The 26629-nt window shown below is 34.5% G+C and overlaps 1 protein-coding gene across 5 annotated transcripts in view; it reads right to left on the minus strand.

Annotated features, from left to right (window-relative positions):
• CCDC171 (coiled-coil domain containing 171) overlaps positions 1–26629 on the minus strand; it is a 282585-nt gene that overhangs the window by 167370 nt on the left and 88586 nt on the right. For 4 of the 5 annotated variants that reach the window (XM_081067657.1, XM_081067655.1, XM_081067662.1 and 1 more), the window contains 7 exons: positions 18360–18466; positions 16539–16628; positions 15343–15543; positions 12311–12478; positions 10576–10764; positions 1595–2099; positions 707–823 (listed from right to left, as the gene is read on the minus strand). In XM_081067657.1, coding sequence (XP_080923783.1) covers positions 707–823; positions 1595–2099; positions 10576–10764; positions 12311–12478; positions 15343–15543; positions 16539–16628; positions 18360–18466 — 1377 coding nt within the window. The remainder of the gene's footprint in view (positions 1–706; positions 824–1594; positions 2100–10575; positions 10765–12310; positions 12479–15342; positions 15544–16538; positions 16629–18359; positions 18467–26629) is intronic. The other variant, XM_081067658.1, reaches the window with a different exon arrangement.

Genomic DNA, 26629 nt, shown 5'->3' on the forward strand with positions numbered 1-26629 from the left:
ATTTGTGGTATTAATGTGTCTGAAATGACAATAATTATTAGTCCAATGACATAACTTAACCAGTAGGTAACAGTATGTTATCCCTCTAGCATAGAGAAATTAGCTTTCACTGAACTTTTCACCTAAACACATCATGTTATCTCAGTCATGAAAAAATAAATTTGAATTTTAGACCTTTCGAAATCACAAATTATAGGTTGTTCCACACCTGGTGGAAAGGAATAGGCAATTCAAGTTAACTCTACTTAAAATTAATTAGAAAAAATAAAAACACATTACCAAATGAGAGAGGAAAATTTTCTACTGGCTTAGTTATTACTCAAAGTTCTAAAATTTATAGCCAGAAATAGAAATGAAGAAAGACTAAAACATTGGAAAGAACATTACCAGTTTTACTTAATAAAAAAGCTAATTATGAGCTTTCCATAGGAAAATCAGATCACAAAGGAAAAAAAAAATAAGGTGGATATATTCACCAAGAAATGTCATTTAATTTCCCCATAAAGACAAAATTACCCATCAACATTTACATTAATTCCCTACATCATTAAATATAGATTTAACAATATCTCTGCACCTGAATAAAAGAAAGATGATAACAAATGTATTTTCTTCCTAGATGGTTTATTAGAATTTGTATCATAAAGCTTTTCTGGACATTTACTTTTAAATATATTTTGCAAGAACATAAAAGAGGGAATCATACCTGTTTTAGTAATGACTTCCTGTAACTCAGCCATAGAAGTGATTATTGCAGCAAGAAGGTCAGAACTGGTGAGCCAACTGAGCGCTTGCAAACAACGTAACTGCTCCTTTTGATGTTCTGCAAAAATAGAAAAAAATACATTATGCAATGCTACAAAAATTTATTAAAATCCATGTTTAAAATTCATAGTAATGTTTAACTATTTAAGAAATAGATCAAAAGTTGTAGACAGAACTTTGCCTGATGCAGAAACGTCTACAAGAAATGTTAGATTTGATTGACTATTTATTTATATATTTGACTGTTAACTGTCATTGGACATCAAAAAACAGGGAGAAGGAAATTTTCTTTAGTTCTACTTACATTACTTAAGAGCTTCATGTTAAAAATTGAAATCATTGTTTCCGTAAGATAGCATTCAAAAAATGTTATATATGTCTCATTTATATTTGTCTCATTTCCACTGAGTTCTTCAATAGATTTTTAACTCTGATCATTTTATACTGATTCATAGAAAGTGAAAATAAATTATACTGATATTTAATTTTAAATAGGGCAGTTTCTGGATTAACTTAATTGAAAAATTGCTCTATAAACTCTTCACTTTACTGTGAAAAGATCATTCAAATATAATAAAGTCAGACAATGTTGAAATTACATATATTTGCTACTTTCTTTATACTTTAATGTTTAAAACAAAAAATCAAAACCTAATTTATACATAAATATACATTTATACACACATATGTATCTATATACATATGGGATTATGTTGCATGACTTAATTTATTAAATAATTTTTTTAAGTTTTTGCGTAATGGCAAAACATATTCACATTGTACGTCACTTATATTCAACTTAGAATTTTAAAAGCACAATTTGTCTTACTTGGAAATTTATGTTTGTCTTTCGGCTCTCCTGTACACACTAACATGCCTATGCCTTCTTTGAAACTTTCCATCCAGGTAAAAAGAGAGGCACATGATTGGCCTAAAACCCTGAGTCTGTTTGCTGCCAAAATTGCAATAACACCTTTCCGGAATACACGTATAAATCCTTTGAATGGTTTTTTCTTCATCTTGGCTTCCTCTTGCTTTTTTTCCTCTACTGTTGACAAAGCCTGGGCTAGAGTTCTTACTTCCAATTTGAACAACTCAAAGGTGTTAACTTGCTCCTGGAGAAAATCTCTCTGTGTAGATAAGGCACATGATCGGCGATAGAGAGGATATAAGGCACCAGCCATCAATGCACAGGCTGCCAGCAAGGACGTTTGCTCCTTTTGAGTCTGTGATAAGACATTTTTGACGCGTGAATTTTCAAGAACCAACTGTTCATGTGACTTCTCAATATGGTTCAATTTTTCCATATTTTTTTCAGCAATTTCCTGAAATTTCTATAAGAAGAGAAGTCAAATAATATATTTAATCATGAAACCAATAGAAAAAAAAATGTTTCCTGACAAAACTACTCTTTCTTCAAAAGATCCATGTTCTAAAATATCCAAAAAATACATATGATAGAACAACAGTGGGCCAAACAGCTTAGATCTGAATGTGCACATTGATTTTTAAATCCTCTTACATAGAAGCTTTTTATAAAGTAAAACACATAAATTTAAAAATACTTCATGAATTTCCTGCACACTTACAAATAAATACACATATTTAGAAATAGAAAATTTCCCCTCTTCCATTTCTCGTAATTTCTCCTCTTCCATTCCTCACTAACTTTTATTTCCTGCTTTTAAACAGAAATTATACCACCAATAGAGGTTCTCCTATATATATAAAAGGATTTCACTTTTGCCAAAATAAGCAAAGGGTTAAATCAGTGATACAACAAATAGCACTTGACTGTCTGCCATTTACTAGAAGAGAAGGGACTGGCTCTCAGAACATACTCTTATATTTCAGTTCCTTTCTTACATACAAAATACAGCGCTAGTTGTAGGAGGAAATACTACTTGTAAGCTGGATCTCAGCAGCTCTCTGATTCTAAAACTTAATTTGAAACACTAACAAATTTAAACTGCAGGTACCATATTTTAATCATTAGAAAATAAGCTAGCTCTCTATGAAATCTTATGTCTAATCATTTAGGAATTGCTGAGGTAGAGTAAATTTTAGAAGATATCGGATCCCAATTTCCTTTACAGATGCATTTATCATTCAATAAACATTTATCGATTACTCACTAAATTGTATGTGCTAGGAAAACAGACAAATCAATTATTGTGGTATAATGCTATGATAGAGCTATGCCTGATCACCAGAGGTACAAACAGGTCATTGTCATGACATTAATAGACTTTTGGAGGGTCACGACAAAGGACAAGTAGGATTGAAGTATGCAATAGAAAAAAATTTTTAAAAAAAGAAAAAGTCTAATCCACCAATAGAGAGGCTGGCCATAGTGACCCTAACATAATTTAATCTAATCTGTATAACCAATGGTGATTTAATGGCTTCATTTGGATCTTTACTTGGCCAAGCAAGCTGCCATGACTTGGCCATGAACCTCTATCTTTTTAAAAGTAGGCCACGGGGGTTCAATTTGAATAAGTAGGTTCAATTGAATTTGTATATGTATGATCAAGTGAAGTGCTGTCTTCATTATGAGAGAATCCTTTTGGGGGCAGTCAGGAAAATATTTATCTTTGTATTACTGGTTCAGACTGCACTCTGTCTAAAATTTACTGTTGATCTTTGGGAGAGGCTTATAGTGTGGTTGTGATTCAAGAGTTACCTACAAAACAACTGAAAGAGTCAAAGGAATTTCTAAAACTTACATTGGCAGGAAGACCTGAAAGGGGATCATCAGACTAGGAGAAAAATCAGAGTACTGACAATTAAGTTCACGAACTTGTTGCAATGATGTTGTTATCCATTTTTTTATATCAGACGGATTATTCATTATGAATTTTTACCAACTGGACAAAACAGTTAACCAAGTTGACTATTTGGAAGTGCTGAAAAGGCTGCATGAAAAAGTTAGACGACCTAAACTTTTTGCTAACAATTCATGGCTCTTGCATCACGACAATGCACCAGCTCACATGGCATTGTCTGTGAGGGAGTTTTTAGCCAATAAACAAATAACTATTGGAACACCCTCCCTGGTCACCTGATCTTGCCCCCAAGACTTCTTTGTTTACCCAACGATAAAAGGAAATATTGAAAGGAAGACATATTGATGCCATTCGCGACATCAAGTGTAATACGACGACAGCTCTGATGGCCATTCCAGAAACACAGTTCCAAAATTACTTTGAAAGGTGGACTAGGTGCTGGTGACGGTGCATAGCTTCCCAAGGGGAGTACTTCGAAGGTGACCATAGTGATATTCAGCAATGAGGTGTGTAGCATTTATTCTAAGATGAGTTCGCGAACTTAATTGTCTGCCCTCGTACAAACTCTTGACTACTCTGCAAGATTTGGTGTCAAAGCCTACCATTGACAGTGTTGACAGGTAGTAGCCAAAAAAATTCAAACTTGCACAAATATACTGCTAAGGAAAGTAACTTCTGAACCAAAAGCAATTCTGAGTCTGGAGGACAGGTTTCCAAAGGTGTACAGTAAGTAGTAGGAGGCACTCAGAGGTACAATCCTGAGCACAAAAGAGTAAAGGCCATATACAAAAGGCCACTCTCTGAAGGATTCAACTTCTTCAATGCTTGCCCTTGGGCAGGGAAAAGGCTGTATTTTAGACATGGTTTTAAATGTTTCTATACTGTAATTCCCTTTATTTACTCTAACACTTCTCCAAAGTCTGACCCAGCCACTTCTGTGAGAAACAAAGGAATGAGGAAATAAAGATATTGTGGCTTGCCCCTAACCACATCTCCACTGGCAGACAAGCTGTGGTAGCAGTACGCTCTCACCGGGACTGTGTCCCAGAGCTCCAGACAAGGACACTTGCAAAGGAGGTGGGATCCCACTGGTAACAGCTGAAAGAAGCCAGAAACTGTGAGAAGCACTAGCCAGGTGAACTGCTTGGAAGACGTGAGACATCCTTTTAAGACACCGACACTCAAATTGTAGCTAGAGAAAGTAGGAAGACTAGCATGTGAAAAAGGAAGAGCCAGAAAACAGGATAATGTGTTCTAGGGAAGTACAAATAATCCAGTACGTCTGAAGAAAACAGGAGAATGATGAAAATTTTAGAAGATACAATTAGACAGATAATAGAGGATTAAACTAAGGAATTTAAACTTATTCTGAAAAGTTATGAAAAGCCACAAAATCCTGGAACAGTCTCTGTGCTTTAGTAAATGGGTGCAGAATCAGAAACACAAATAAAGACTGCCAAGGGTAACAGCAGGGAACAGGGATAGAATGAGGGAAGTTTATGAAAATTACAAAGGTTAATTCCTCCAAAATCAATTCCATCAGCTCAATTAGAGCAAAAAAGAAAAACTATAGAAAATCTAAGATAATAGAGGCATATTGATCATAGCTATGTAGTAGAAATAAACATGAATTTAATCAGATTCCTGGTGGCCACCTGTTTACATATTTACAGATCTCAAAATCTCAGGCAGAAGTGTTTTTCCAACAAAACTTATGTTTTAGAATAAAAAATGGTGAAAAGTTATATTTGCCAACGATATTTTAAATATTTAAAAATAATATTCAAACCCATTGGTCAAAATCAAATGGAATGTTGAAGGAGTAGTACAAGTAAAGTAAGGCAATTGTGGAACAGATTTAATTTTAGTGCATGATAGATTGCAAACTCCTCAACAGTGTACAGCTGGTCTATTTCCACAACCCATCAGGTTAAAGCTAACAGCATTTTAAAGAGGCAGCCAGAAATAGGTGGTCCTGAGATGAGGATGAGAAGGTAATCAAAACATGGACAGAAAAAAATAAAAATTTAAAATACATTACTAAAGAAAAACAGGAACATGATAGAATTTTTTAAAAATAGGACTGAGATTCCTGCCTTACACAGCCACTTTTCACTTTAGATTACCTAGCAGAATTAGTGGCATATAACAAAGCAGTTTCTGAAGATTTTTATTTCATTTCGTGGCCCCTAAATTTTGATCATTTGTAATGATTATATATTTAAAAGTTCAGATTAGTACTAATTACTACCAATATGGATGATTTCATGAGACTTGTAAGAAAGAGAAGCCATTCACAATTGTTAAAAGAATAAAAATCGTTAGAAGAAAAAAAAGAATACATGTGAAGTCTGTTTAAAAATAAATAATCTCTAAAGACTGTTTAACAACCATCTGCTGTCTTAAATCATTCTTGATTTAAGTAATTATAATCAAATAACAAGTATCAAAGGTTATTAAAAAATATATATCAACCAGACCAATATCAACTATATAACTAGGATTAATAAAGTGGGTCATTTTAATTAAAGATTTTTAAATAATGAAATTAAATTTTCAAAGCTCTTAGTGACAAATTAGGTTAAGAAAAAAAAACCTCAGTAATATTAATACTTAATGAGAGTTTTGTTCATTTCTTAATGGCTGTTCATTTCTACATCCCTGACATCTCCACTGAAATCCAGAATCACAGATCTGACTGCCTAGTAGACATCTCCAGTAAAATGCCTCACAGCCATCTCCAGCTAAAGTATCCAGGCCAGTACTGTTGATTTTAGTCCTAAAAGGGGTCATAACAGTCTTCTTTATATTAGGAAATTGCACCAACATTCACCAAACCATCCAAGTCAAAAATTTTGTAGTCCCTCTTAACTCTTCCTTCCTTCACCCTATTCTCTGCATTCCCAAATCAAAACCATCAGCGAGAAAACCATACATCCTGATTCATCTCCACTGCTAACCCTCGTTCCAGCTATCATCACCACTAGCCATTCATGCCCATTTCAATGCTATGTCAGATTATGTCAATCCAATCCTATTGCTTATCCTTTGTCTTTACTAAACCAAGGTTCTCCACTCAAGTCACAACACCCCCACATGCCTTCTCATGTAAAGGCTTCACTTTCTCCCATAAGCCTCGACTTGAAGAAAAAGGAGAGAAAGATCTGCTCCTTTACTATCCAGACAGGAACCTCACCAGCACTTTTCACAAATTAACCACGTTCTCTAGCACCCATAGGTTCTCTCCGTTTCCACTCCCCTAATGTTATTCAAATTCTAGTAATCTTCAGAACCCATTTCAGAATCTATCTATTCCATGACTAGACTATTCCCTTTACTATCATTCTCACTCCCACTGACTTTGACCATTTCTGAACATAATTAAACTACTCAAGCATTTAATTCCTACACTGTTACTTATTTATATCATGTGTATATATCTACTCTCCCTCAAATACAATAGAGTAATTCCTAAAGGCCAGGAATTTTTTACTACAGCGCCTGTCACCGTGCTCTATACCCCATAGGTATTTATTAAATATTGAATGAATTAAATAATCCTTTATACAATTTTCCTTGGTGGTTACCACAGTATTTTACCAACAATAGGTACTGAATAAAAAGCTTTTCAAATGTAAAGAGAAAAAAATATACAATCAAAAAAAGATATAGTTTGCAAAAATAATTTGGAACTGATCAACATGTCAGAATTCTGTTTTAAATTATTCGGATATTCCACAGGGATCGTCAGAGGTACTGCATTATTTACTGTGAATCATTCCTGAAGAACAAAGCTTGTTTGATGGTAAGGCTGGAAACGGCTATAAGAACAAATTTTCCTTAAAAAAAAAAAAAGAAATCCTATGTTCTCTGCATAAGGCAATTAAAGGCCAATATTTTTAAAGCAAACATAAAGAACATTTCCTTCAAATGGGACAGAAGCATTCCTAATACTAAAATGTTCCTTAGTGTGTATAATCTCAAAAATAATATTCAAAAATTCTCCTCCCATAAAACAGTCTTATTTTGGGGAGGGGAAAAAAACCTGAAAATAAAGGATGGATACCTTTTACACAGATTTCTTTGTCATATCAAAAATGCTATATAATTTCACTAGTTTTCCTTTACACACTGTATGATTCCCTTTATATGACACTCCATAAAAGGCAAAATTATGGGAATGGACAACAAACCTGTACTTCCTATATATGATCAATTGTCACAAAAAAAGGAAGGCTATGCAATGAGAAAGTCAAGTCTTGAACAAGTGGTGTGGGAAAGTCAAGCAAATGCAGAGGGAAAACAAACCTCAGCCTCTACCTATCATCACACACAAAAATTAATTTGAAATGGATCACAGACCGAAACACAAAAACTAAGACTATAAAGCTACAAGAAACAACAGATTGGGATGGCCGGATAGCTCACTTGGTTGGAGCGCGTGCTCTTAACAACAAGGTTACTGGTTCGACTCCCACACAGGGTGGTGGGCTGCACCCCCCACAACTAGATTGAAAATGGCAACTGGACTTGGAGCTGAGCTGCGCGCTCCGCAACTAAGATTGAATGGACAATTTGACTTGGAGCTGACGTGTCCTGGGGAAAAACACACTGTTCCCCCAAAGAGTCCTGGAAATACACTCTGTTCCCCAATAAAATCCTGTTCCCCTTCTCCAATAAAAGCTTTAAAAAAAAAAGAAACAACAGATTATTTTCACAACCTTGGGATACAGAAAGATTATGTAACAGATAAAAATAAATTCTCTAAAGGGAAAAAGATTTGTAAGTTGGATTTCAGTAATATTTTAAAACTGATGATCAAGAAAAACATTAAAAACTGAAAAGGCAAATGAGCAACCGGAAGAAAATATTTCTGATACATATATATGAAAAAGGATTTGTACCAAAAATATATAAAGAACTCTTACAAATCAATAATAAAAACACAAACAACCCACATTTTTAAATGGGCAAATACTTAGAGAGACACTAAACAAAAGAAAATGTATGAATGGCCAATAAGTACATGAAAAATGCTCAACATCATCAATCACCAAGAAAATGTAAATTAAAATCACAATGAAGTACCATTTAAAAACAACTAACATGGCTAAAATTTAAAAGACTGACAATATCAAATGTTGCAGAGGATATAAAACAATGCAAACTCTAATACATTGAGGATAGAAATATAAAGTGATACAACCATTTTGTTTAAAAAAACTTTGATGGATTTTAATAAATATACACCTATCCTATAAACTAGCAATTGCACTTTTAACCAAGAAAAATCAAAACATATGTCAACAAAATACTTGTACAACAACATCTGCGACAATTTTATTTACAATAGCCAAAAACTGGGGAAAAAAAACAGATATCCATCGATTCACAATCTAATATCTATCAATTCACAATCTATCAAATTGTGGTATAATTATAAAAAGGAATACTACTTGGCCATAAAAAAAGAATTAACTACTGATATATCCAACAACATGAATGAATATGAAAAATATTAAGTGAAATAAGTCAACCACCAAAGACAGACAGCCAATGATTACATTGAGAGGAAATTCAAGAACAGATGAACGTAATCTATGATAATAGGCATCAGAACAATGGTTGTCTATGGAGAGTGGAAACAGACTGGAGGTGGGCATGAGAACTTTCTAGTGTAATAAAAATGTTTTAAGTCTTAAGTGGGATGATAGTTACATGGCTGTTTGCATTGACCAAAACATCAAATTGTACATGTAAGAGTTGTTCACTATATGTCAGTGTTACTGCTAAAAAATATAAAATAAATAGTTTAGGTCTTTTATTTCAGTAGTAGATAATGCAGAGCAAATCACAAGGCACCCTTACTACAGAGAACAAAAGGCTACTCTAAGGGAGTGTATTAATTCATTCAAATTCATAGAGAAAGGCCTAAGTGGACACAGGGCCCTTATGCTTGGGGAAACAAAATGGTCCTATTTTAAGCAATCCAAAACTGTTTATTGGCAAACAGACAACAAAACATATATATGTATATAAATATATGTTTGGTTTTTAATTATACTTGCCAATATACACATGAGTGGACCAAATAAGAGGTTAAATACTGAATCAAACATGGGAAGAACATCCAACCTAAGCATCCTATCTGAAGTACAAGTGACCTATTGTTAAATTCAATATGAAAAAAGTATACACTACCATTATGTTATTCCTGATTGGGCAACAATATAAATGATATTGACAATAATTTGTATAGGGAAAAATACGGTTAACTACCCATAACTTCTGTTCCCAATCAAATCCAGCATAGAAGACATGATACATCTCACAGTCAATTATTTTGATACAGCGTCTAAAACTATAACTCTAGTTCTTATACAATGTTAGGAGCTATAGGAAATTTCAACCCCAAATGAATTAAAATGATGGCTCGCATAGGAACCCCTACAAGTAGAATAAACTGGATAAAAGGATACCTACATAAAAACCGGTAATATTTTGCCAAACTTCTTAACCTTTTATTTTCAAAAGAAATACACAGACAATAGTTTAGTGGTTATCAGAGGGAAGGGGGAGGGAGATGGCAGATGAGGGTAAAGGGGATCCAATATATGGTGATGGAAAGAGAACTGACTCTGGGTGGTAAACATACAATGTGATATATAGATGATGTATTACAGAATCGTACACCTTAAATCTATCTAACTTTGATAACAATTGTCACTCCAAAAAACTTTAATTAAAAAAAAGAAACACAATTTTAGCATTTAACTGATCAATGCATATTAACCAGAAACCCATCTATTTTCAAACTTCAGTGAAAGACAATCCTTAATACACACATGTATACAACACATATCCATTAACGTGTATGTGTTTGCATATGTATTACTCGTGCCTAACAAGTTCTGTGTGATCCTCAAGAAGTTTCAAATGGATTTGGCAGTGGTACAGAAAGAAAATACCTGAGGTAAAGATAAGCAGCCATTTTTTAAAGCTCTGTCTGGAAGCAGCATACCTGTGCCCTCTTCTGCACCTCCAGAAGGAGCTCCGAGTACTGCAGCTCCAGTTCCTTCTTTTGTTTGTGCCAGCAGCTCTCTTGGGCTTTGATCTGCTCTGCCACTTTGTTGAAGGTGTCTTCCTGGGTCTGCTGAAGCTCTCTCATCGTATCAGACTTGTTTTTACAGATGTACTCTAGATGACATATCTAAATGGAAAAAAATGCAACGGAGAATGAGATATCCTGACAAACCATTTCCTTATATCACATCTTCCAAAAACGTCCAAATTTTCTACTATATTTTATTCCTTAAGATCATATAAACATTTTAAGTTAAATGAAAATAGAGAAATTATGAAACAGGGATTAGTAGAGCAAATTATCATATTTTAGCAGAAAATGGTGCCATTTGTATGCTTAGGTGACAAATTTTTTATTCTTCTCTTTCTAATATAGCTACTCATTTTACAAAAAAAAATAAATTAAGAAGAGTATTCTTCTAGAACCAAAGCTCAAGCTAGTCAGATAGCTCAAAGAGAAAGAAAGTATTTAAATGATATTTACAAATCTACGAACATTGTATACATAATAAAATAGAATTTTCCAACCATTTTATTCACATTTAAAACGCTGGAAAGAAAATCCTAATCATGTAACAAATATGACAATTCATGATGTTTTGAAACCATAAAAATTTATTAAACTATAATATCATCTCAGAGAACATGGAATCATTTTAATTATCAATAATTTTCAAACCCATTATACACACATTCACAATTATGAACAACATTTTTGCCTCTCACGATGTATTCTCTCATTTCCTCACTCCTACTTTTCAGTGCCTATGGTTATGTGTGCCAATCAGACCAAGGTCAGATGCTCTCCCTCACCCTAAAATTGGGCCAAAATTGAAAACAAAACAAAACAAAAGAAAACCTTTGGGAAACAAGTTTTTTATTTTCGTTTTCCTTAAGAGCCAATGTCATTGCAAGTAAGATCTGGAAATTAGACCACATAAACATGGTTCTGACCAGTTCAATAAACCCAAGATAAGAATCAATATCTTTCATGGTGGCATATGTTAGCCTGCTAAGCTCTTTTAATTTTCTATAAAGAAGCCAAAAGAAGGCTTTTAAATTTTTTTGAAAGACTTAATTCCTAGACTTGTGAACGATAAAGTGACTATAAAAGTCTTCCATTTTCTCCTACAGTGTATATTTCTTACAATCTAAAGCACTGAATGGGTTGGTAAGATACAGTTTGTTATATTTTAAGAAATGCCATAAACATAATTTAAAATTTGTAAGTGCTTTAAAAGTAACACCTCATTATTTCCTAAGCGCAGAATTTTAAGATCGTGTTTTTGAATAACTGTATCTTGTTTCTATTTCATGCTAACATAAAGAGTTGGTTTATTAATGTAAATGACTAAGTTCTTTGAATTGCTTCATCAGTAAGATTAATTTATTTTCTTTTAATTAGGTCCCTGTGGCTAATACTGGCTAGTAGTATTAGCATGTCCTGCACAGAAAGTGGAGCTTAGAGACTTCATAGAGACTTCAGTCACATTTACATGCCCACAGCAATGGCATCAAACTGAGTTGTAGACAAGTCATAATTAATGGTATTGAATTATTAACATCCAAATTCTTTTTGAAATAAGTTGAATGTCAGCCCCTCTTAATGATACTGTGATGTGGACAAATGTCACTGAATTTAATGGAGGTATCTGGTGCCTGAGGACAGTTACCTTCTCATTAGCCCTGTTGAGGTCTGCGATCAGGGCATCAACATTCTCCTGCAAGACTGCACAAAGCTCAGACCAAGAGAATTTATCCAGCATGCCTTCTGGTTGTTTTATGAGTGCACAGCCTGCTACCAAGTGCTGATACAAGGTATGAAGGAAAGTTAGCTTCTCCTGTGAGAGGGAAAAAAAGAAATTAATTCCAGTATACAAACATTCTTAGAAGTAAAACACATAACACACACGGTAAAGAATTTATTTCAAGAACCTGGAAAGGAATTGAAATACTCAGAATGAAAAGTCTCAGAATATTGTCACTTTTTTTTTTTAATTCAAAACTAAGCATCAGAAAGAAACTGGGAATTGCTTACACTTAGTATTCAAAACTAAAATCTGAAACCTAGAAGCCAGAAGAACAGGGTTCTGACCCCCACTCTGCTACTACTGAGGACGTGATCTGAGTAAGAGCATGTTCAGGCCTCAGCTTCCTCAATTGTAATATGAGGTACCAGAACTAGTTGTTTCTAAGCTCTTCTAACTGCAAGTCAGTATGGTCATTCTACAATTTCATATTTATATTTGCTAAAATAGATGTTATTTTAAGTAAAAAAAAAACAATATAAAGAGAAGAGCATTACTCAACTCTGTCAAAGAAAAAGTTAGACCAATATCTACTTTATAGGTACACAATTACTCAGCTTTTTTTCTCCAGAGATTCCGGTTTACTTACCACTTACAGGAAATCTATCCCAAGCCCCTTAGGCAAAGCAGACAGTGATATGAAAGATATGGAAGATGGGCTCATTGGTTTTACCCACCTATAAGTTCATATAGTGTTTGGCACACAGAGCATTTGTAGGTGTTTAAATATTACAAAGTAACAGGAAAATAATGGACATAGATGCCCAAGACATACCTTCAAAACTGTCCAATTAGAAATATGTAAAAAAAGTTCTTTAAAATTATATTGCCATTGCAATAACTAAACTATCCAGTTTAATGACATAGAAATACTGTGCTGTAGAATTCAGTAAAAAGCTGACCGCATCTTGAACACACAAAGAGAGTTTACTTACTAAATGCCAAATGGCCATCTTTATAAGGTGTTTCATCTTATAAAGCCCCAAATAACGGAACTTAAGACAAAGTAACTGTGAAGCTGCAAAATGAAAATTTTACGTAGATAAAATAAGTTCCCTCAAGATTTAATAGATCAGCAGAAAAAGAAAAAATTTTTAAAGGAGAAGTTTTAAGAAGGAAAAAATAGAAATTCTCAATAGTTTAGTGGTTACCAGAGAGTTAGGGGGGTGGAGGGTGGGAGATGAGGGTAAGGGGTATCAAATATATGGTGATGGAAGGAGAACTGACTCTGGGTGGTGAACACACAATGGGATTTATAGATGATATAATACAGAATTGTACGCCTGAAAGCTATGTAATTTTACTAACAATTGTCACCCCAATAAATTTTTTAAAAAACAGAAATTCTAATCTTCTAGATAATGAAAACTGAATATAGCATAGTTAACGTTTTGTAATTAGAAATTGTGGGGAAAGTTTTCTGACATATTTCAAAGTGTGTATCTTTAAAAATTCTCCCTATATGCCACCTTATTTTTTCCAAATATAACAACTGAAAATCAAAAAAATTGAGTATGTAATTAAAATCATAAACAAGCTAGGATATCAGAAGAGTCTTCATAAACATGCTATGCCTTTTTCTTTTTTACGCAATTAAAGACGTCTTTTGCATTTTCAACTGGGCTGAGATGTTTAAAAATCTGATTAAATACAACTAACCAAATGTAATATTCAGGCACTTAAAACCATCCCCCTGCAACATTTGCCATCGAGTTCATCCTCAAGGATAATTCATTGTGTCGCCATTATGTCCTTTTTGCTTGGGCTGTGACAAACCATGCATGATAATCATCCGTTTGGCGTGAAAAGAGAATCTCAAGGTCCAAAATCAATTCACACATGTTGAACCCAACCACAATGCTGTAGACATGCTGACTTTACAATATAGTCAGGCTTCCAGTTTCCTTTACTTTAATCATTATCTGATGTGTAGAACAATTCCAGCCCCTTCATGTGGACACAATTTAAATCCCAGACTATAAGAAGAGGGGAAAGAATGTTTCCTTTTTTCTCTCTTGGCATTCATGTTCATATTTGTTGGAGTAATGAACTCAATATGCAGGACAACTCAGATAAACCAGTTCTATACTAGCTAGACTAGCTCTATATCCCGCGGGTAAAAGAAAATACAAGATAACAATTCCATTCACACAGGCTCATACAGAATATGCAAGTTTTGTCATCATATTTTAAGAAGTCATTAATAAATAAAAATGGACAGGCAACTCTCTAGGGCATCCAAATAAAGTTATAATTTAGTGGGATTTGTATTTTTCTAAATTTTTATCTGAAGAGTGAGGAGATTGTCTAATATTAAAGTCAATATTATTCCTGTTTTGAAAATAATGAAACTCAGATGTGGAGAGACTAAGCTGTGTGGCTTGTCTATGTTCACATAGTTTGTAAACAGAAGTACTAGGATTCAAGTCCAGTTTTTCATCTGATTAAAAAATAAAAAACATTCTTTCTACCATGTCAAGCAACTGAAAACTGAAATAAAAAATAATAATTATTATAAAAAAGTTAATCAAGAAATTCACCAAAAATAATAATAATAATAATAATAGTAATAATAATTTTGTCATTGGCTATCAGGCACACCTTGACAGGACTCAGGAGCATAGCTGCTTGAGGGAGGATGTTCTAAATAGAGACAATCAGTTGTACACGTGATAGAAGGGTTAATCTGTATTACTTCTCTTACAAAACAGAATGACACAAGAGGAATGGGATGACTGGTTTTACAGCTGGCATAAATAGTTCAAAACAGTCAGCTCACAACAATGTTTTTGAATTAAGTCAAATAAGACTTAAAATAGTTACTAGATGTATGTCAATTTACAAAATTGAGATTAGTAGGAGGCTTTTCCTGACAGTCTTCTTGTCTCAGGTAATACCTCGGTATCCTTCTGGAAAGCCTGGGAAAGTTTCTGCAGTTCACATTCAGATTGGACTGCTCGTGCCTTTTCTTTCTCCCAACAGTGCAGCACATTTTGTAGTTCCACTTTTAAAGTGCTTATGAGAGCCTCTCTATCGGCACACTTAGTGCGTAAATGACTTAACTCTTTACTGACATCAGCCAGTTTGTCCTGAAGGTCCTGTCAGAGACACCAAAAACAGAGGTTGTGTGATGGCTGGTCAGTAAAAGGGTGGGGGATACAAATATAAAACACATCCTGAACTTCCAAAGCTTTAACATAAAAGAATCACAATGCTAAACATTAAGGTATTTTATTGACTGTATTTTCTAAGTGTAATATTTTAGTTCAGTAATTAGAAAATTAGTTGTTTTAACATTTAAACATAAAATGTTAATAAGAGCTTATTCCAAAATGCTCTTTTCTTTCAACCCATTATTAAAAAAAAGACTTGGTAACTCAAAAAATTTTAAATAACATGAAAATAAAATTCTAAAAATAAACCTGTTATATCTAATGTAAGAATATTTCCTTCTCAATGACATTCCAAATACTAACACATCTCAAAGATGTGGCACAAAATGCTGCTGAGCATTTATTCCTTAACAAATTCTACTGAAGTATAACCATGACAAACTCAAGATGAACAAACAAAAAAATTCCAACAATACTGAACAACGCAGACTTGATTCAGTATAACAGTGCAAAGATGTAGTCCGTAAAACCAGCACAGAAAATAAAATAAACTGTTGTCCTGGACCTGAGCCGGGTATGGCCTCAGCCCATTACCAGGCATGATGTACTAAAAATAATGGCTCCACCCTAAAAAGATGAAAACTGACTCCAAATACTGATGTGCTTATGTAAAATGTGTTTATTATGTATCAACTAGTAGACATTAAATCTCAAATCATTTTTTTGAATCTATGGTATTATAATTAAATCTGGGAAATAACTGTTTCCATTAACCAGAACAATGTCTAGTCAAGCTTTTGCTTTAATGAAAAAACATTTTTGTTACTTTGATCAACAATAAAAGACTAAAATTGTATCTCCACATATACTTAATAAGAAACAGGAAGATGCAGTTTTCAGATCTCTACTTAAAAAGTTTCCCTAAATAATTATATTTGTTTCTTAATACAAAAGGAAAAAGTTATTTTAAATCATAATACCTTTATACTTTTAGTGTGAAATTCTATCTTCTGCTTGGTAGAATCAAGCTCATTAGATGCCTTTTCCTTAGCATCATTCACATTGTTTAGCTGATAAAAGAAAATATAAGTAATTTTATTATATTTTTCAAGGATAGGTAACTTGAAAGCTACTCTTTAAATGTTTTTTATGCAATTACTTAATATAAATTTTTCGATAGTAATTAAGAGTCTTAAAAATTATTTCTTTTGGTTAACTATGTCATTTCTGTCACAAGTTCATATAGGTAAAAAGAATAAGCACTCAAGCTTAAAATGTCAATGGTGTTATGTCTGGATAAAGCATTTCATTCTTACTGTCCGCAAATATAACTTTATTCTTAAAAGCCTACCGGACCAAAATGCCAGAAGCAGTGGCATCTATAAGAAAAGAAAAAAGGACAGAGCAGAATACTGTTCCTTCTATACATCATGAGAGTATTCACTGGTCTCTCGCTCCATATGACAACTTCAGGGTCGGTCACATGCAGTCCTATTGGGAAGGCTTGTGGCAGGTCGTCAGTTGGTCCTGCCCCGCTTGTGATTTATTTTCTTTGACAGTTCATTCTTCTTTCTGTCAGACTGCTCTTTCTGCTTTCTTTGCAGCCACCCCCTTGGTCTCCCCACTGCTGTCTCTGGCACTGGTTCACAACAAAGCGCATTGCTAAGCCAAAGCCTGCTGAGTCGACTTTTCAACTGTGCTGAGGATCATGTGACATTCATCCTCCCAAATAACAATTCGCTGTGGGTAATATGTTCCTAGTTACCCTGCAGTTTCCAGACCTAGGCCTCAGAAGAGTTTCATAAAGTACTAACAATACAAGTTGTCTTGTCTCACTGGGAAAGACTTAGCAATATTTGTTCTTTAATTATTTCGGTGGTCACTTTTTTTCATGCCTTTTGAACAATTACAGAGGATATTAAGAAGACTCACTTTTCTTTCTTTGTTCACCTTATTAAACAAAAGTAAAATAAGCCCCTTCTGAAATGTCAAATGTAATGGTTTCATGGTCTTTGTATTATATGAAAAAAACAGATGAACAGAAGGATCAACACTAAATTCCACGCTATGTAGTTTGGTTTGGGTTCAAAGCATCTGCCTGTCGTTTTGCCAACTAATTGTATTCAACGGAATTACTTCATATTCTCTAATTTGACAAGATGTAACTAAGCAAACTCTTCAATTCTTAAAGCACGAATGCATAAAATATTTTAATACCCAAGAAAATGATCAACTCACATATTAAACAATACAAATGAGATGATAAATAGAAGCATGAGCTTTTTCAATCAGCAAACTAAGAATTTCCAAGCTTGCATCGAGTGGACATTCGTTTTTAAAAACTTCTAACACTTTAGAGAATGAAACCTAACTTATGCCTTTTTTATTAAGACTTCCACAATTTGTAGAAATCTTAACCTAAAATAATGACAAAACCCAAATTTTCACTACCTATTCCAAATTTCATAAAAACACATTAATATTTAAATATAACACATATTAACCTAAATAACGTGCATAGATTTTGTATTAAATCGAATAAATAAATTTTGAAGTCTAAGAAGTGACAGAGTTTTTATAACTTTGAAAATAGTATAACTGAAATTACAAAAGCATAAGTGAGACACGACTTTAGGCCACACTTAAAAAAACAACAGTGACAGACAATTTATTATTTTTTTGTATCTGTGAAGCTGCCAATTCAGTGTTCCCAATTTTTCTGGCCTTTGTAACAAGCAAGGGCTACGGTACTGCTGCAGGCCGAAGGCTATATGTGTGGAGCCAAACAGCGCAAGACTTACCTCATTAGATGCATTTTCCAGCTTGTTCTGGTAATCTGTCAAGGTATGCCTCAAAATCTCAAGGACAACAGAGAAGCTGGGAGGTTTATCTTTGTCCTTGTGGATGCCTAGAGAAAAATATAGGATGAAAGTATACCCTGAAAGTCACACGGAGATAAAAGCTAAGCAAATAGTAACAGAGATATTATTACAATTAGATAAAGCTGAAAAGACATTGTGAAACACTGAGTAGAATCTTATTCTCCAAAGTACACTACTGTATAGCCAAATATGAACAGTCTTTCTAAACCAGTGGTCAATTTAGTCCATATATAACAAGTTCTAACTTACGGCTACTTCGTACCTTACCAAGGCCCACACTGCAGTCAGTAGTGACCTCTTTACTTTTCTTTTTTTCCTATCTCCTAGTGGAAGTGTTTTTACACACCTGTTATACAACAATTAAATGAACAGTCTATACTAACATTGTCTTGGGGAATTAGATACACTTACTTTGGTCCTCATGTTTCTGATCAGTCAGGCCTTTTTGCTTAAATAATAAATTCTGAATCCAAGAGCACATTATTCTCTGTTATGCTTAGAAATATTTTTCAATCCTTTAAAATTCTCAAGTTACAATTTGAAATAAATAACGAAAAATTCTATTATCTACATAGGCCCACATCATGTTTCAATTAAAACCCTTAAAACTGATACTCATTGTAAAAATATGAGTATTTCCGTATTATGCCCTCAAACTATTTTAATTTAGTTGGGCCATATGTTAGTTGATCTAATCAAGGTCACATGGTAAAATGTAGTTTAAAATATTAATCCAAAATAATCAGAAGTTTAGTTTCAAAAGCCATTTTAAATTGATTGCTTATTGCACACTCTTCATCTGTTAAAAAATAAGTAGCAAATTTAAAAACATTTTTATTTAAAAATATTTTTATTTTCCTATTATAATTTCCCCCCATATTTTACAATCTAAATACTTCAATAGACAAGAAACATATTTTCAACAAAGACAATTTTTTAAAAAGCATTCATAGAGTGTTTTATTATTCATTCATTCATTCAAGTAATTTACTGAATTCCTGCTATGTACCAATCCTAGGCATTAGGCACATGGAAATGAACAAGACTGGTGTAGTCTCTGTCCTCACAGAATTTACTGTCTAAAAAGAGAAGGAGAGAGAGTAATTATATAAAATCACTCATCCATTCTTTAAGTATTCAATTGCTTAAATTTGGAGGGATGGGGAAGAAGGTAGTAACAAAGGAAAGAAAGAAGGAAGAAAGAAAAAAGGGGCAAAAAAATTTTAGTTAATGACAGACCAACTGTATTCATCTCAGAGTGTTAATGACATTTAATGTTTCAATCTTAGACAAAATTTTGTTAATAAATTTATTACATTCATCAAGATATAATTTAAATACTATCTTAAGTATGAGTACATCTCAGGTTTTCTTAAGCAGAAGACTATTTAACTTAAAAAAAGTAATATGGAAACAACACATAGCCCAGCTAGGGGGAAAAAAAAATACACTGCTCTAAGCCATGATAATGGAGAAGACAGGACTCTTTGTAATGACTATGAGTTGGAAAGACAACTCATTAAAAATTTTATTAAAGGTCTTACCAAATATATTTTTTAAAATTGCTCTCTAGCACATGATAAAAAAAAACGTAATGTATAATTCCTTTCTTTTGCTACTACACAAGTAGGCCATGAATAAATCATTCAAGGACACTCGGGAAATCTGCTGGCTTTTACAATAAGGGAGAAAACTTCATCTTAGAAATTCGAAAGAATAAAATCATCTTAATATGAGTGTTGAGGGGTAAGGGACAAACGCCCTCTCCTTACTGACCCATGCACATTCTTATATTCTACATACGATAAAGATTAGTTTATTTGCCTGAAAATATTTATACAATAAAGTTCAGGTAAAGTAAAAGTATGTTTTATGTCCAACTCACATCCACTAAAAAGATATACTTACTGATCCCTTAACATGACAAAATGCTTACAAATAAAAAGAAAGGGTCACTGATGACCCAGAATCTTATCGACTGATTTAATTTCACCTAATAATATTCGAATCACTGTACTATGGCCCAAAAAAACAACAGCCTATTAAAGCTGTCCTATCAGAGAAAAGTCTAAAAACTCATAGATAAAGAACAGCAAAATAAAAAAATTCTGAACAATTGTCACAAATGGTTTTTCAAAGGTCAAAGACCAAATGAAGAACAGACTGTGTCAGAACACTGTATTTCAATAACACTAACTCCAAATCTTCTGTTTGTCCCTCTCCCTATGTGTGTGTCTCTGTACATGGATACCAGCCTATACTTTCACATCATTCTGCCTGTTTCAATCTCTCTCACTTTTAAGTACATTTCAACTCTGGGTATACCATAGCAAATCCTGTCTTTGAATTAGTAGCCCACAAGAGGGAGCAGGGCATAAGAAAATGTTCCAAGCCCTCTATTAAATGTTTCCCTTTAGACAATGTCATATACTAAGTATTTTTACATGACTCAAATAAACCACTATTTTTCAAGCTGGTGTTATTACCTCAGTAACCTATAATTCCATAATTAAAAACATTAAGCAGCAATGAATAAGATAGTCTATCTCCTCCACTTTCTCAACCATTGTTTTATCTACTTCAGTTTCCTGCAAGACCCCGAAAGGGGAGAATTATTAAGAAATAATGGAGAGAGAATATAAGACAAAAGACTGAGTTGTTTGTGGTTTTTTTTTAAGATAGCGGTTATAGAATATGAGTAGTCATGTTCATCCTCAGAACAAACAGGGGAAAAAAATCTTTTTGTCTAATGTTGATTTTTAATTGTGTTGTAAAACACAGAAAATCACATTCAAATGTGTTTTATTTTCACCCGAGAAAATCTAAACATTTAATACACTGATGACTAGAGAAATTCCTTTTTCCATTCTAAAAGCACTACATATAAACATTTTGTAGGCAGTCATACTTTTCAAGCTGAGACTACATTCTATGTATTAACTTGCCTGGTTCACTGAGATTATAAACGAACATCCTCATCATCTTGCAAACATTGGTGCCCATTCTGGAGATTTTAAGGAAAACGGCTCATAATTTTTCTGACATCTGGAGTGTGTTTATTATGTAAGTGCTGCTCACCCACCCCTTAGCTATTTCCCCTGGAAGAGTCCAAAAAGCACTTCCTATACCAAGGGTTGAGAAATGTACTGATGAGGGGGGCCCCATCATTCTTGATGAGCTCTGTGTAGCTTGATAAGCTCTGTTTAGCTATGATGGATAATAGTGGGAAATGATACCATCAAACTGGGTTCCTTGAATTCAGTGAAGAGTATGGAATCTTGGGTGACACAGGTCAAGTGGTGGCGCTTAACTTCCAAAGACAAAATGGACACAGTCACCACAGGAAAGTAAGTCAAAGCAACAAACAAAATGGTTTTACCCATGGCGATCACTGGCATGGGCTAACGAATCATGGTGTTCCTAGGACTAAAATAAAGATGAATTCTACTTAAGTGGTACTTGATTTTTGTATAAGTAAAAAAATCTCTAGATCTGATTACTACCATGTTTCCCCGAAAATAATACCTAGCCAGACCATCAGCTCTAATGCATCTTTTGGAGCAATAATTAATATAAGACTCGGTGTTATATTATATTATATTATATTATATTATATTATATTATATTATATATATTATATTATAGTATATTATAGTATAGTATAGTATATTATATTAATATAAGACCTGGTCTTATAGTAAAATAAGACCGGGTCTTACATTGATTTTTTGCTCCAAAAGACGCATTAGAGCTGACAGTCTGGCTAGGTCTTTTTTTGGGGAAACACGGTAGAAGTAAAACTTAAATAAACATGAAAGAGAATGTTGGCCCTCAACCAATTCTCAGACCTGAGCTAGTTCACAGACCAAGTATTCCTTGAATAAAAAGGATAGGTCCCTTTTAGGAACCCTACCATACTAGCAAAAGATTATACTGTCTTCCTCTTTGCCTTCCACAAAGAGACATTCAACCATTTACCATGGGGAAGGGTAGTTAACCACTCTTATCAGGGATACCGGGACACTGGATCTGAACTAACTCCTGGAGACCTAAAATAATATTGTGATTCACTAGTTAGGGTATGATATACAGGTCAGATGATTAGCTGAGTTTTGGCTAAAGTCTATCTCTAGTCAGCCCAGCAGGTATCTGAATCCACTCAGTTATTTCCCCAGTTTTGAATACATAGTTAGAAAAGACAAATGCAGAAACTGGCACAATGTCCATAGTGGCTACCTAACCCATGTAGAGAGGGATATACAGAGGAAAAGCAAGTATTAACAGAAAAAAAGCAAGTGGAAGTCACTAGAACTTTTACCTCCCAAATTAACTCAAAAGTAATGCCACATTCCTTGAGAAATTGCAGAGATTAGTGCCTCTGCTAAGGACTTGAAAGATAAAGAGGTGGTTATTCCAACCACATTAGCATTCAACTCACCTATCTGGAAGAATACAGAGGGATCTTAGAGAATGACAGTGAATTACTGTAAACATAACCACATGTGACTCCAATTTCAGCTGCAGTTAAAGATGGAGTTTTGTTGTTGGAGCAAATAAGCACATTTCCTGGCAACTGAAAGGAAGCTATTTCTTTTATCCTTTTAGTAAAAACCACCAAAACAGTTTCTTTCAGCTGGCAAGGCCAGCAGTATACCTTCACCTACCTCAGAGCTATATGGACTCTAGACCTCTCATAATCTAGTCTGTAGAAATCCTGGTCAACTCTCCAGAAGACATCACTATTTTACTTAGTCCTCTACCAAGATATCATTCTGACTGCTTGAATTCAAGCAGATCGAGTTTGCAGGTCCTTATAGGTGAATCATAGTGTAAAATTTTAGGATTTTCGAATAAAGCAAGTCATTCTCTAGACATAACTATTCTCGTCTTGAAAATAAGCTTTAGACTTGATTTACTACTAGTCTTCAGCTAATACTGCATGCAAGGCCACCAACTTACCAGGAGTTGCCCATCATAAAATGGTTATTGTCTGATCCACCAAGCCATAAATTGAGGCATACACTACAGCACCCTATCATCAAGTGAAAGTGATAAATACAAAACTGTGTTCAAGTAACTCCTGAAGGCACAAGTAAGTTGCATGAGCAAACAGTCAGCATTCCCATGGTCCCTGTTCTTGTTACACGCTTCCTCTCCCTTGTCTCACACTCTGGACCCATGGAAAGTCCCCTATGATCAGTTCACTAAAAGGGGAAAATATAGATTTCATATATAAAGGGTTCTGTATGATGTGCTGACACTACTTGAAAGTAGACAGTTGTAGCACTACAGCCCCACTCAAGGGTGACCCTAAGGACAGTGGTGAAGTGAAATCCTCCCAGTAGGCAGAGCGTCAAGCCATGGATTTGTCATTTTGCCTGAAATGAAAGATAACCAAAGGTACAAATATACACCAATTTATGGGTATTAGTTTTGCTAAATGGTCAGCAACATAGACTTCCACTCACCGAGACTGAGAGGATTACAATCCCAGCTGAATGGCATCATTCTCTAGAGGCACCAGCCAGCCACTTGGTGGCAAGTTGATTATACTATGTCACTTCCATCATGGAATGAGCAATGAACAATATTGGAGGTATCACACTCCCTGACTTTAGCTTGTACTACAGGGCTACAATAATCAAAACAGCATGGTATTGGCAGAAAAACAGACACATAGACCAATGGAATAGAATTGAGAACCCAGAAATAAAACCACATAAATATGGACAGATAAGTTTTGACAAAGAAGCTAAAAACATACAATGGAGGAAAGACAGCCTCTTCAATAAATGGTGCTGGCAGAATTGGATAGCTATATGCAAAAGAATGAAACTGGACTGCTATCTGTCACCATGTACCAAAATTAATTCAAAATGGATCAAAGACCTAAGCATAAGACCTGACACAATAAACTGCATTGAAGAAAACATAGGTACTAAACTTATGGGCCTTGGGTTCAAAGAGCATTTTATGAATTTGACTCCAAAGGCAATGGAAGTAAAAACTAAAATAAACAAATGGGATTATATGAAACTGAAAAGCTTCTGCACAGCAAAAGAAACTATTGACAAAATAATGAGGCAACCAACTGAATGGGAGAAGATTTTTGCAAACAGTGCCTCTGATAAGGGGCTAATATCCAAAATATACAAGGAACTCATGAAACTCAACAACAAAAAAACAAACAACCCAATTGAAAAATGGACAGAGGACCTGAAGAGACATTTCTCCAAAGAGGATATACAAATGGCAAATAGACATATGAAAAAATGCTCAACATCGCTAATCATCAGAGAAATGCAAATGAAAACCACAATGAGATATCACCTCACCCCAGTCAGAATGGCTTTCATCAACAAGACAAATAGTAACAAGTGTTGGAGAGGTTGTGGAGAAAAAAGAACCCTCAGATACTGTTGGTGGGATTGCAGACTGGTGCAGCCGCTATGGAAGGCAGTGTGGAGGTTCCTCAAGAAATTACAAATAGAATTACCATATGACCCAGCAATCGCTCTCCTGGGTATCTACCCAAAAAATCTGAAAACATTTCTCTATAAAGACACGTGTACTCCAATGTTCGTTGCAGCTTTGTTTACGGTGGCCAAGACATGGAAACAATCAAAATGTCCTTCGATAGATGAATGGATAAAGAAGTTGTGGTATATATACACAATGGAATACTATTCAGCGGTAAGGAAAGATGATTTAGGAGCATTTGTGACAACATGGATGGATCTTGAGAGTATGATGCTAAGTGAAATAAGTCAGACAGAAAAAGCAGAGAACCCTATGATTTCACTGATATGTGGTATATAAACCAAAAACAACAAAAGAACAAGACAAACAAATGAGAAAGAAAAACTCATAGACACAGACAACAATTTAGTGGTTACCAGAGGGTAAGGGGGATCAAATATATGGTGATGGAAGAAGAACTGACTCTGGGTGGTGAACACACAATGGGATTTATAGATGATGTAATACAGAATTGTACACCTGAAATCTATGTAAATTTACTAACAATTGTCACCGCAATAAATTTAATTTAAAAAAAAAAAGTACTGAAAATGATACTTACATGGCGAAATAAAACTTTTTTTCTTATCAAAAAAAGAAAAAAAAGATGATTGCCCCCTCTAACATGCATGGGCCTCATCCAATTCACTGAAGGCCTGAATAGAATAAAAGGCTAAGAAAGAAAAGTATTCTTTCTCTCTGACTATTGTCAAGCTGTACATCAGTCTTCTCCTGCCTTTGGACTCAGACTCAGACTGAAACTCAAAGCACCAGCTCTCTTGGTTCTCAAAGGCCTTCAAAGTCAGGCTTCATCGAAACCACCAGCTTTCCTGGCTTTCCATTGGCCACCTGCAGATCTTGGATTTCTCAGCCACCATAATCATGTGATTAATCAGTGATCCTGCTGGAGAACGTTTAGTACTCCAAGTGAAGTCACTCCCTTGGATTTCACAGACTGAAGCTATGAGCATGATGAAGTAGGAAGTTTGGTTTGTAAACCTCAGTGAAGTGGGAGCAGGGAGGTAAGAGAGAAGAAGTTGGCAAATGACACCAGAGGAGACCTGTGTGCTTCATCCTCAGCTTCTCAGTAACTCATTAATCTCTAGCTAAAACATACCAGCCATGAGGTTCATAAGAACAACTAAAATTCTCAAGAAGACACTAGATCTAGGCAATAATCCTTTATTAAAGGAGGAGAAAGAAGAGGAAAAGTCCACTCTCTTGTCCCAATTTTCCTAACAGCAGTCCCTGATATTGCCCAATTTCTGGGTGATAAACACACGACTAAAGGCATCAAATGCTGTTACTATTATTTCCTAGGGTACTTGAGCCTTTCCAATAGAAAGAAAAAGAATACCTCTGGAATATTACAAATGACTTCCTCCAGGAAAGAAAGGATGAAGAAGGTTGAAGGGCTCTGTCTTAGTCAACACAAAAGTCAACCACCATGCTGCCAGTTGGCTCAATTGGTTAAAGCGCAGTGCTCATAACACCAAGGTTGCTGGTTCAATTCCCACATGAGCCAGTGAGCTGTGCCCTCCACAACTATGTAGATTGAAAACGACTTGACTTGGAGCTGAGCTACACCCTCCACAACTAGACTGAAGGACAACGACTTAATTTGGGGCTGATAGGTCCTGGAAAAACACTCTGTTCCCCAATATTCCCCA

The sequence above is a fragment of the Rhinolophus hipposideros genome (assembly GCF_964194185.1).
Source record: "Rhinolophus hipposideros genome assembly, chromosome: 11".
Classification (NCBI taxonomy): Eukaryota; Metazoa; Chordata; class Mammalia; order Chiroptera; family Rhinolophidae; genus Rhinolophus; species Rhinolophus hipposideros.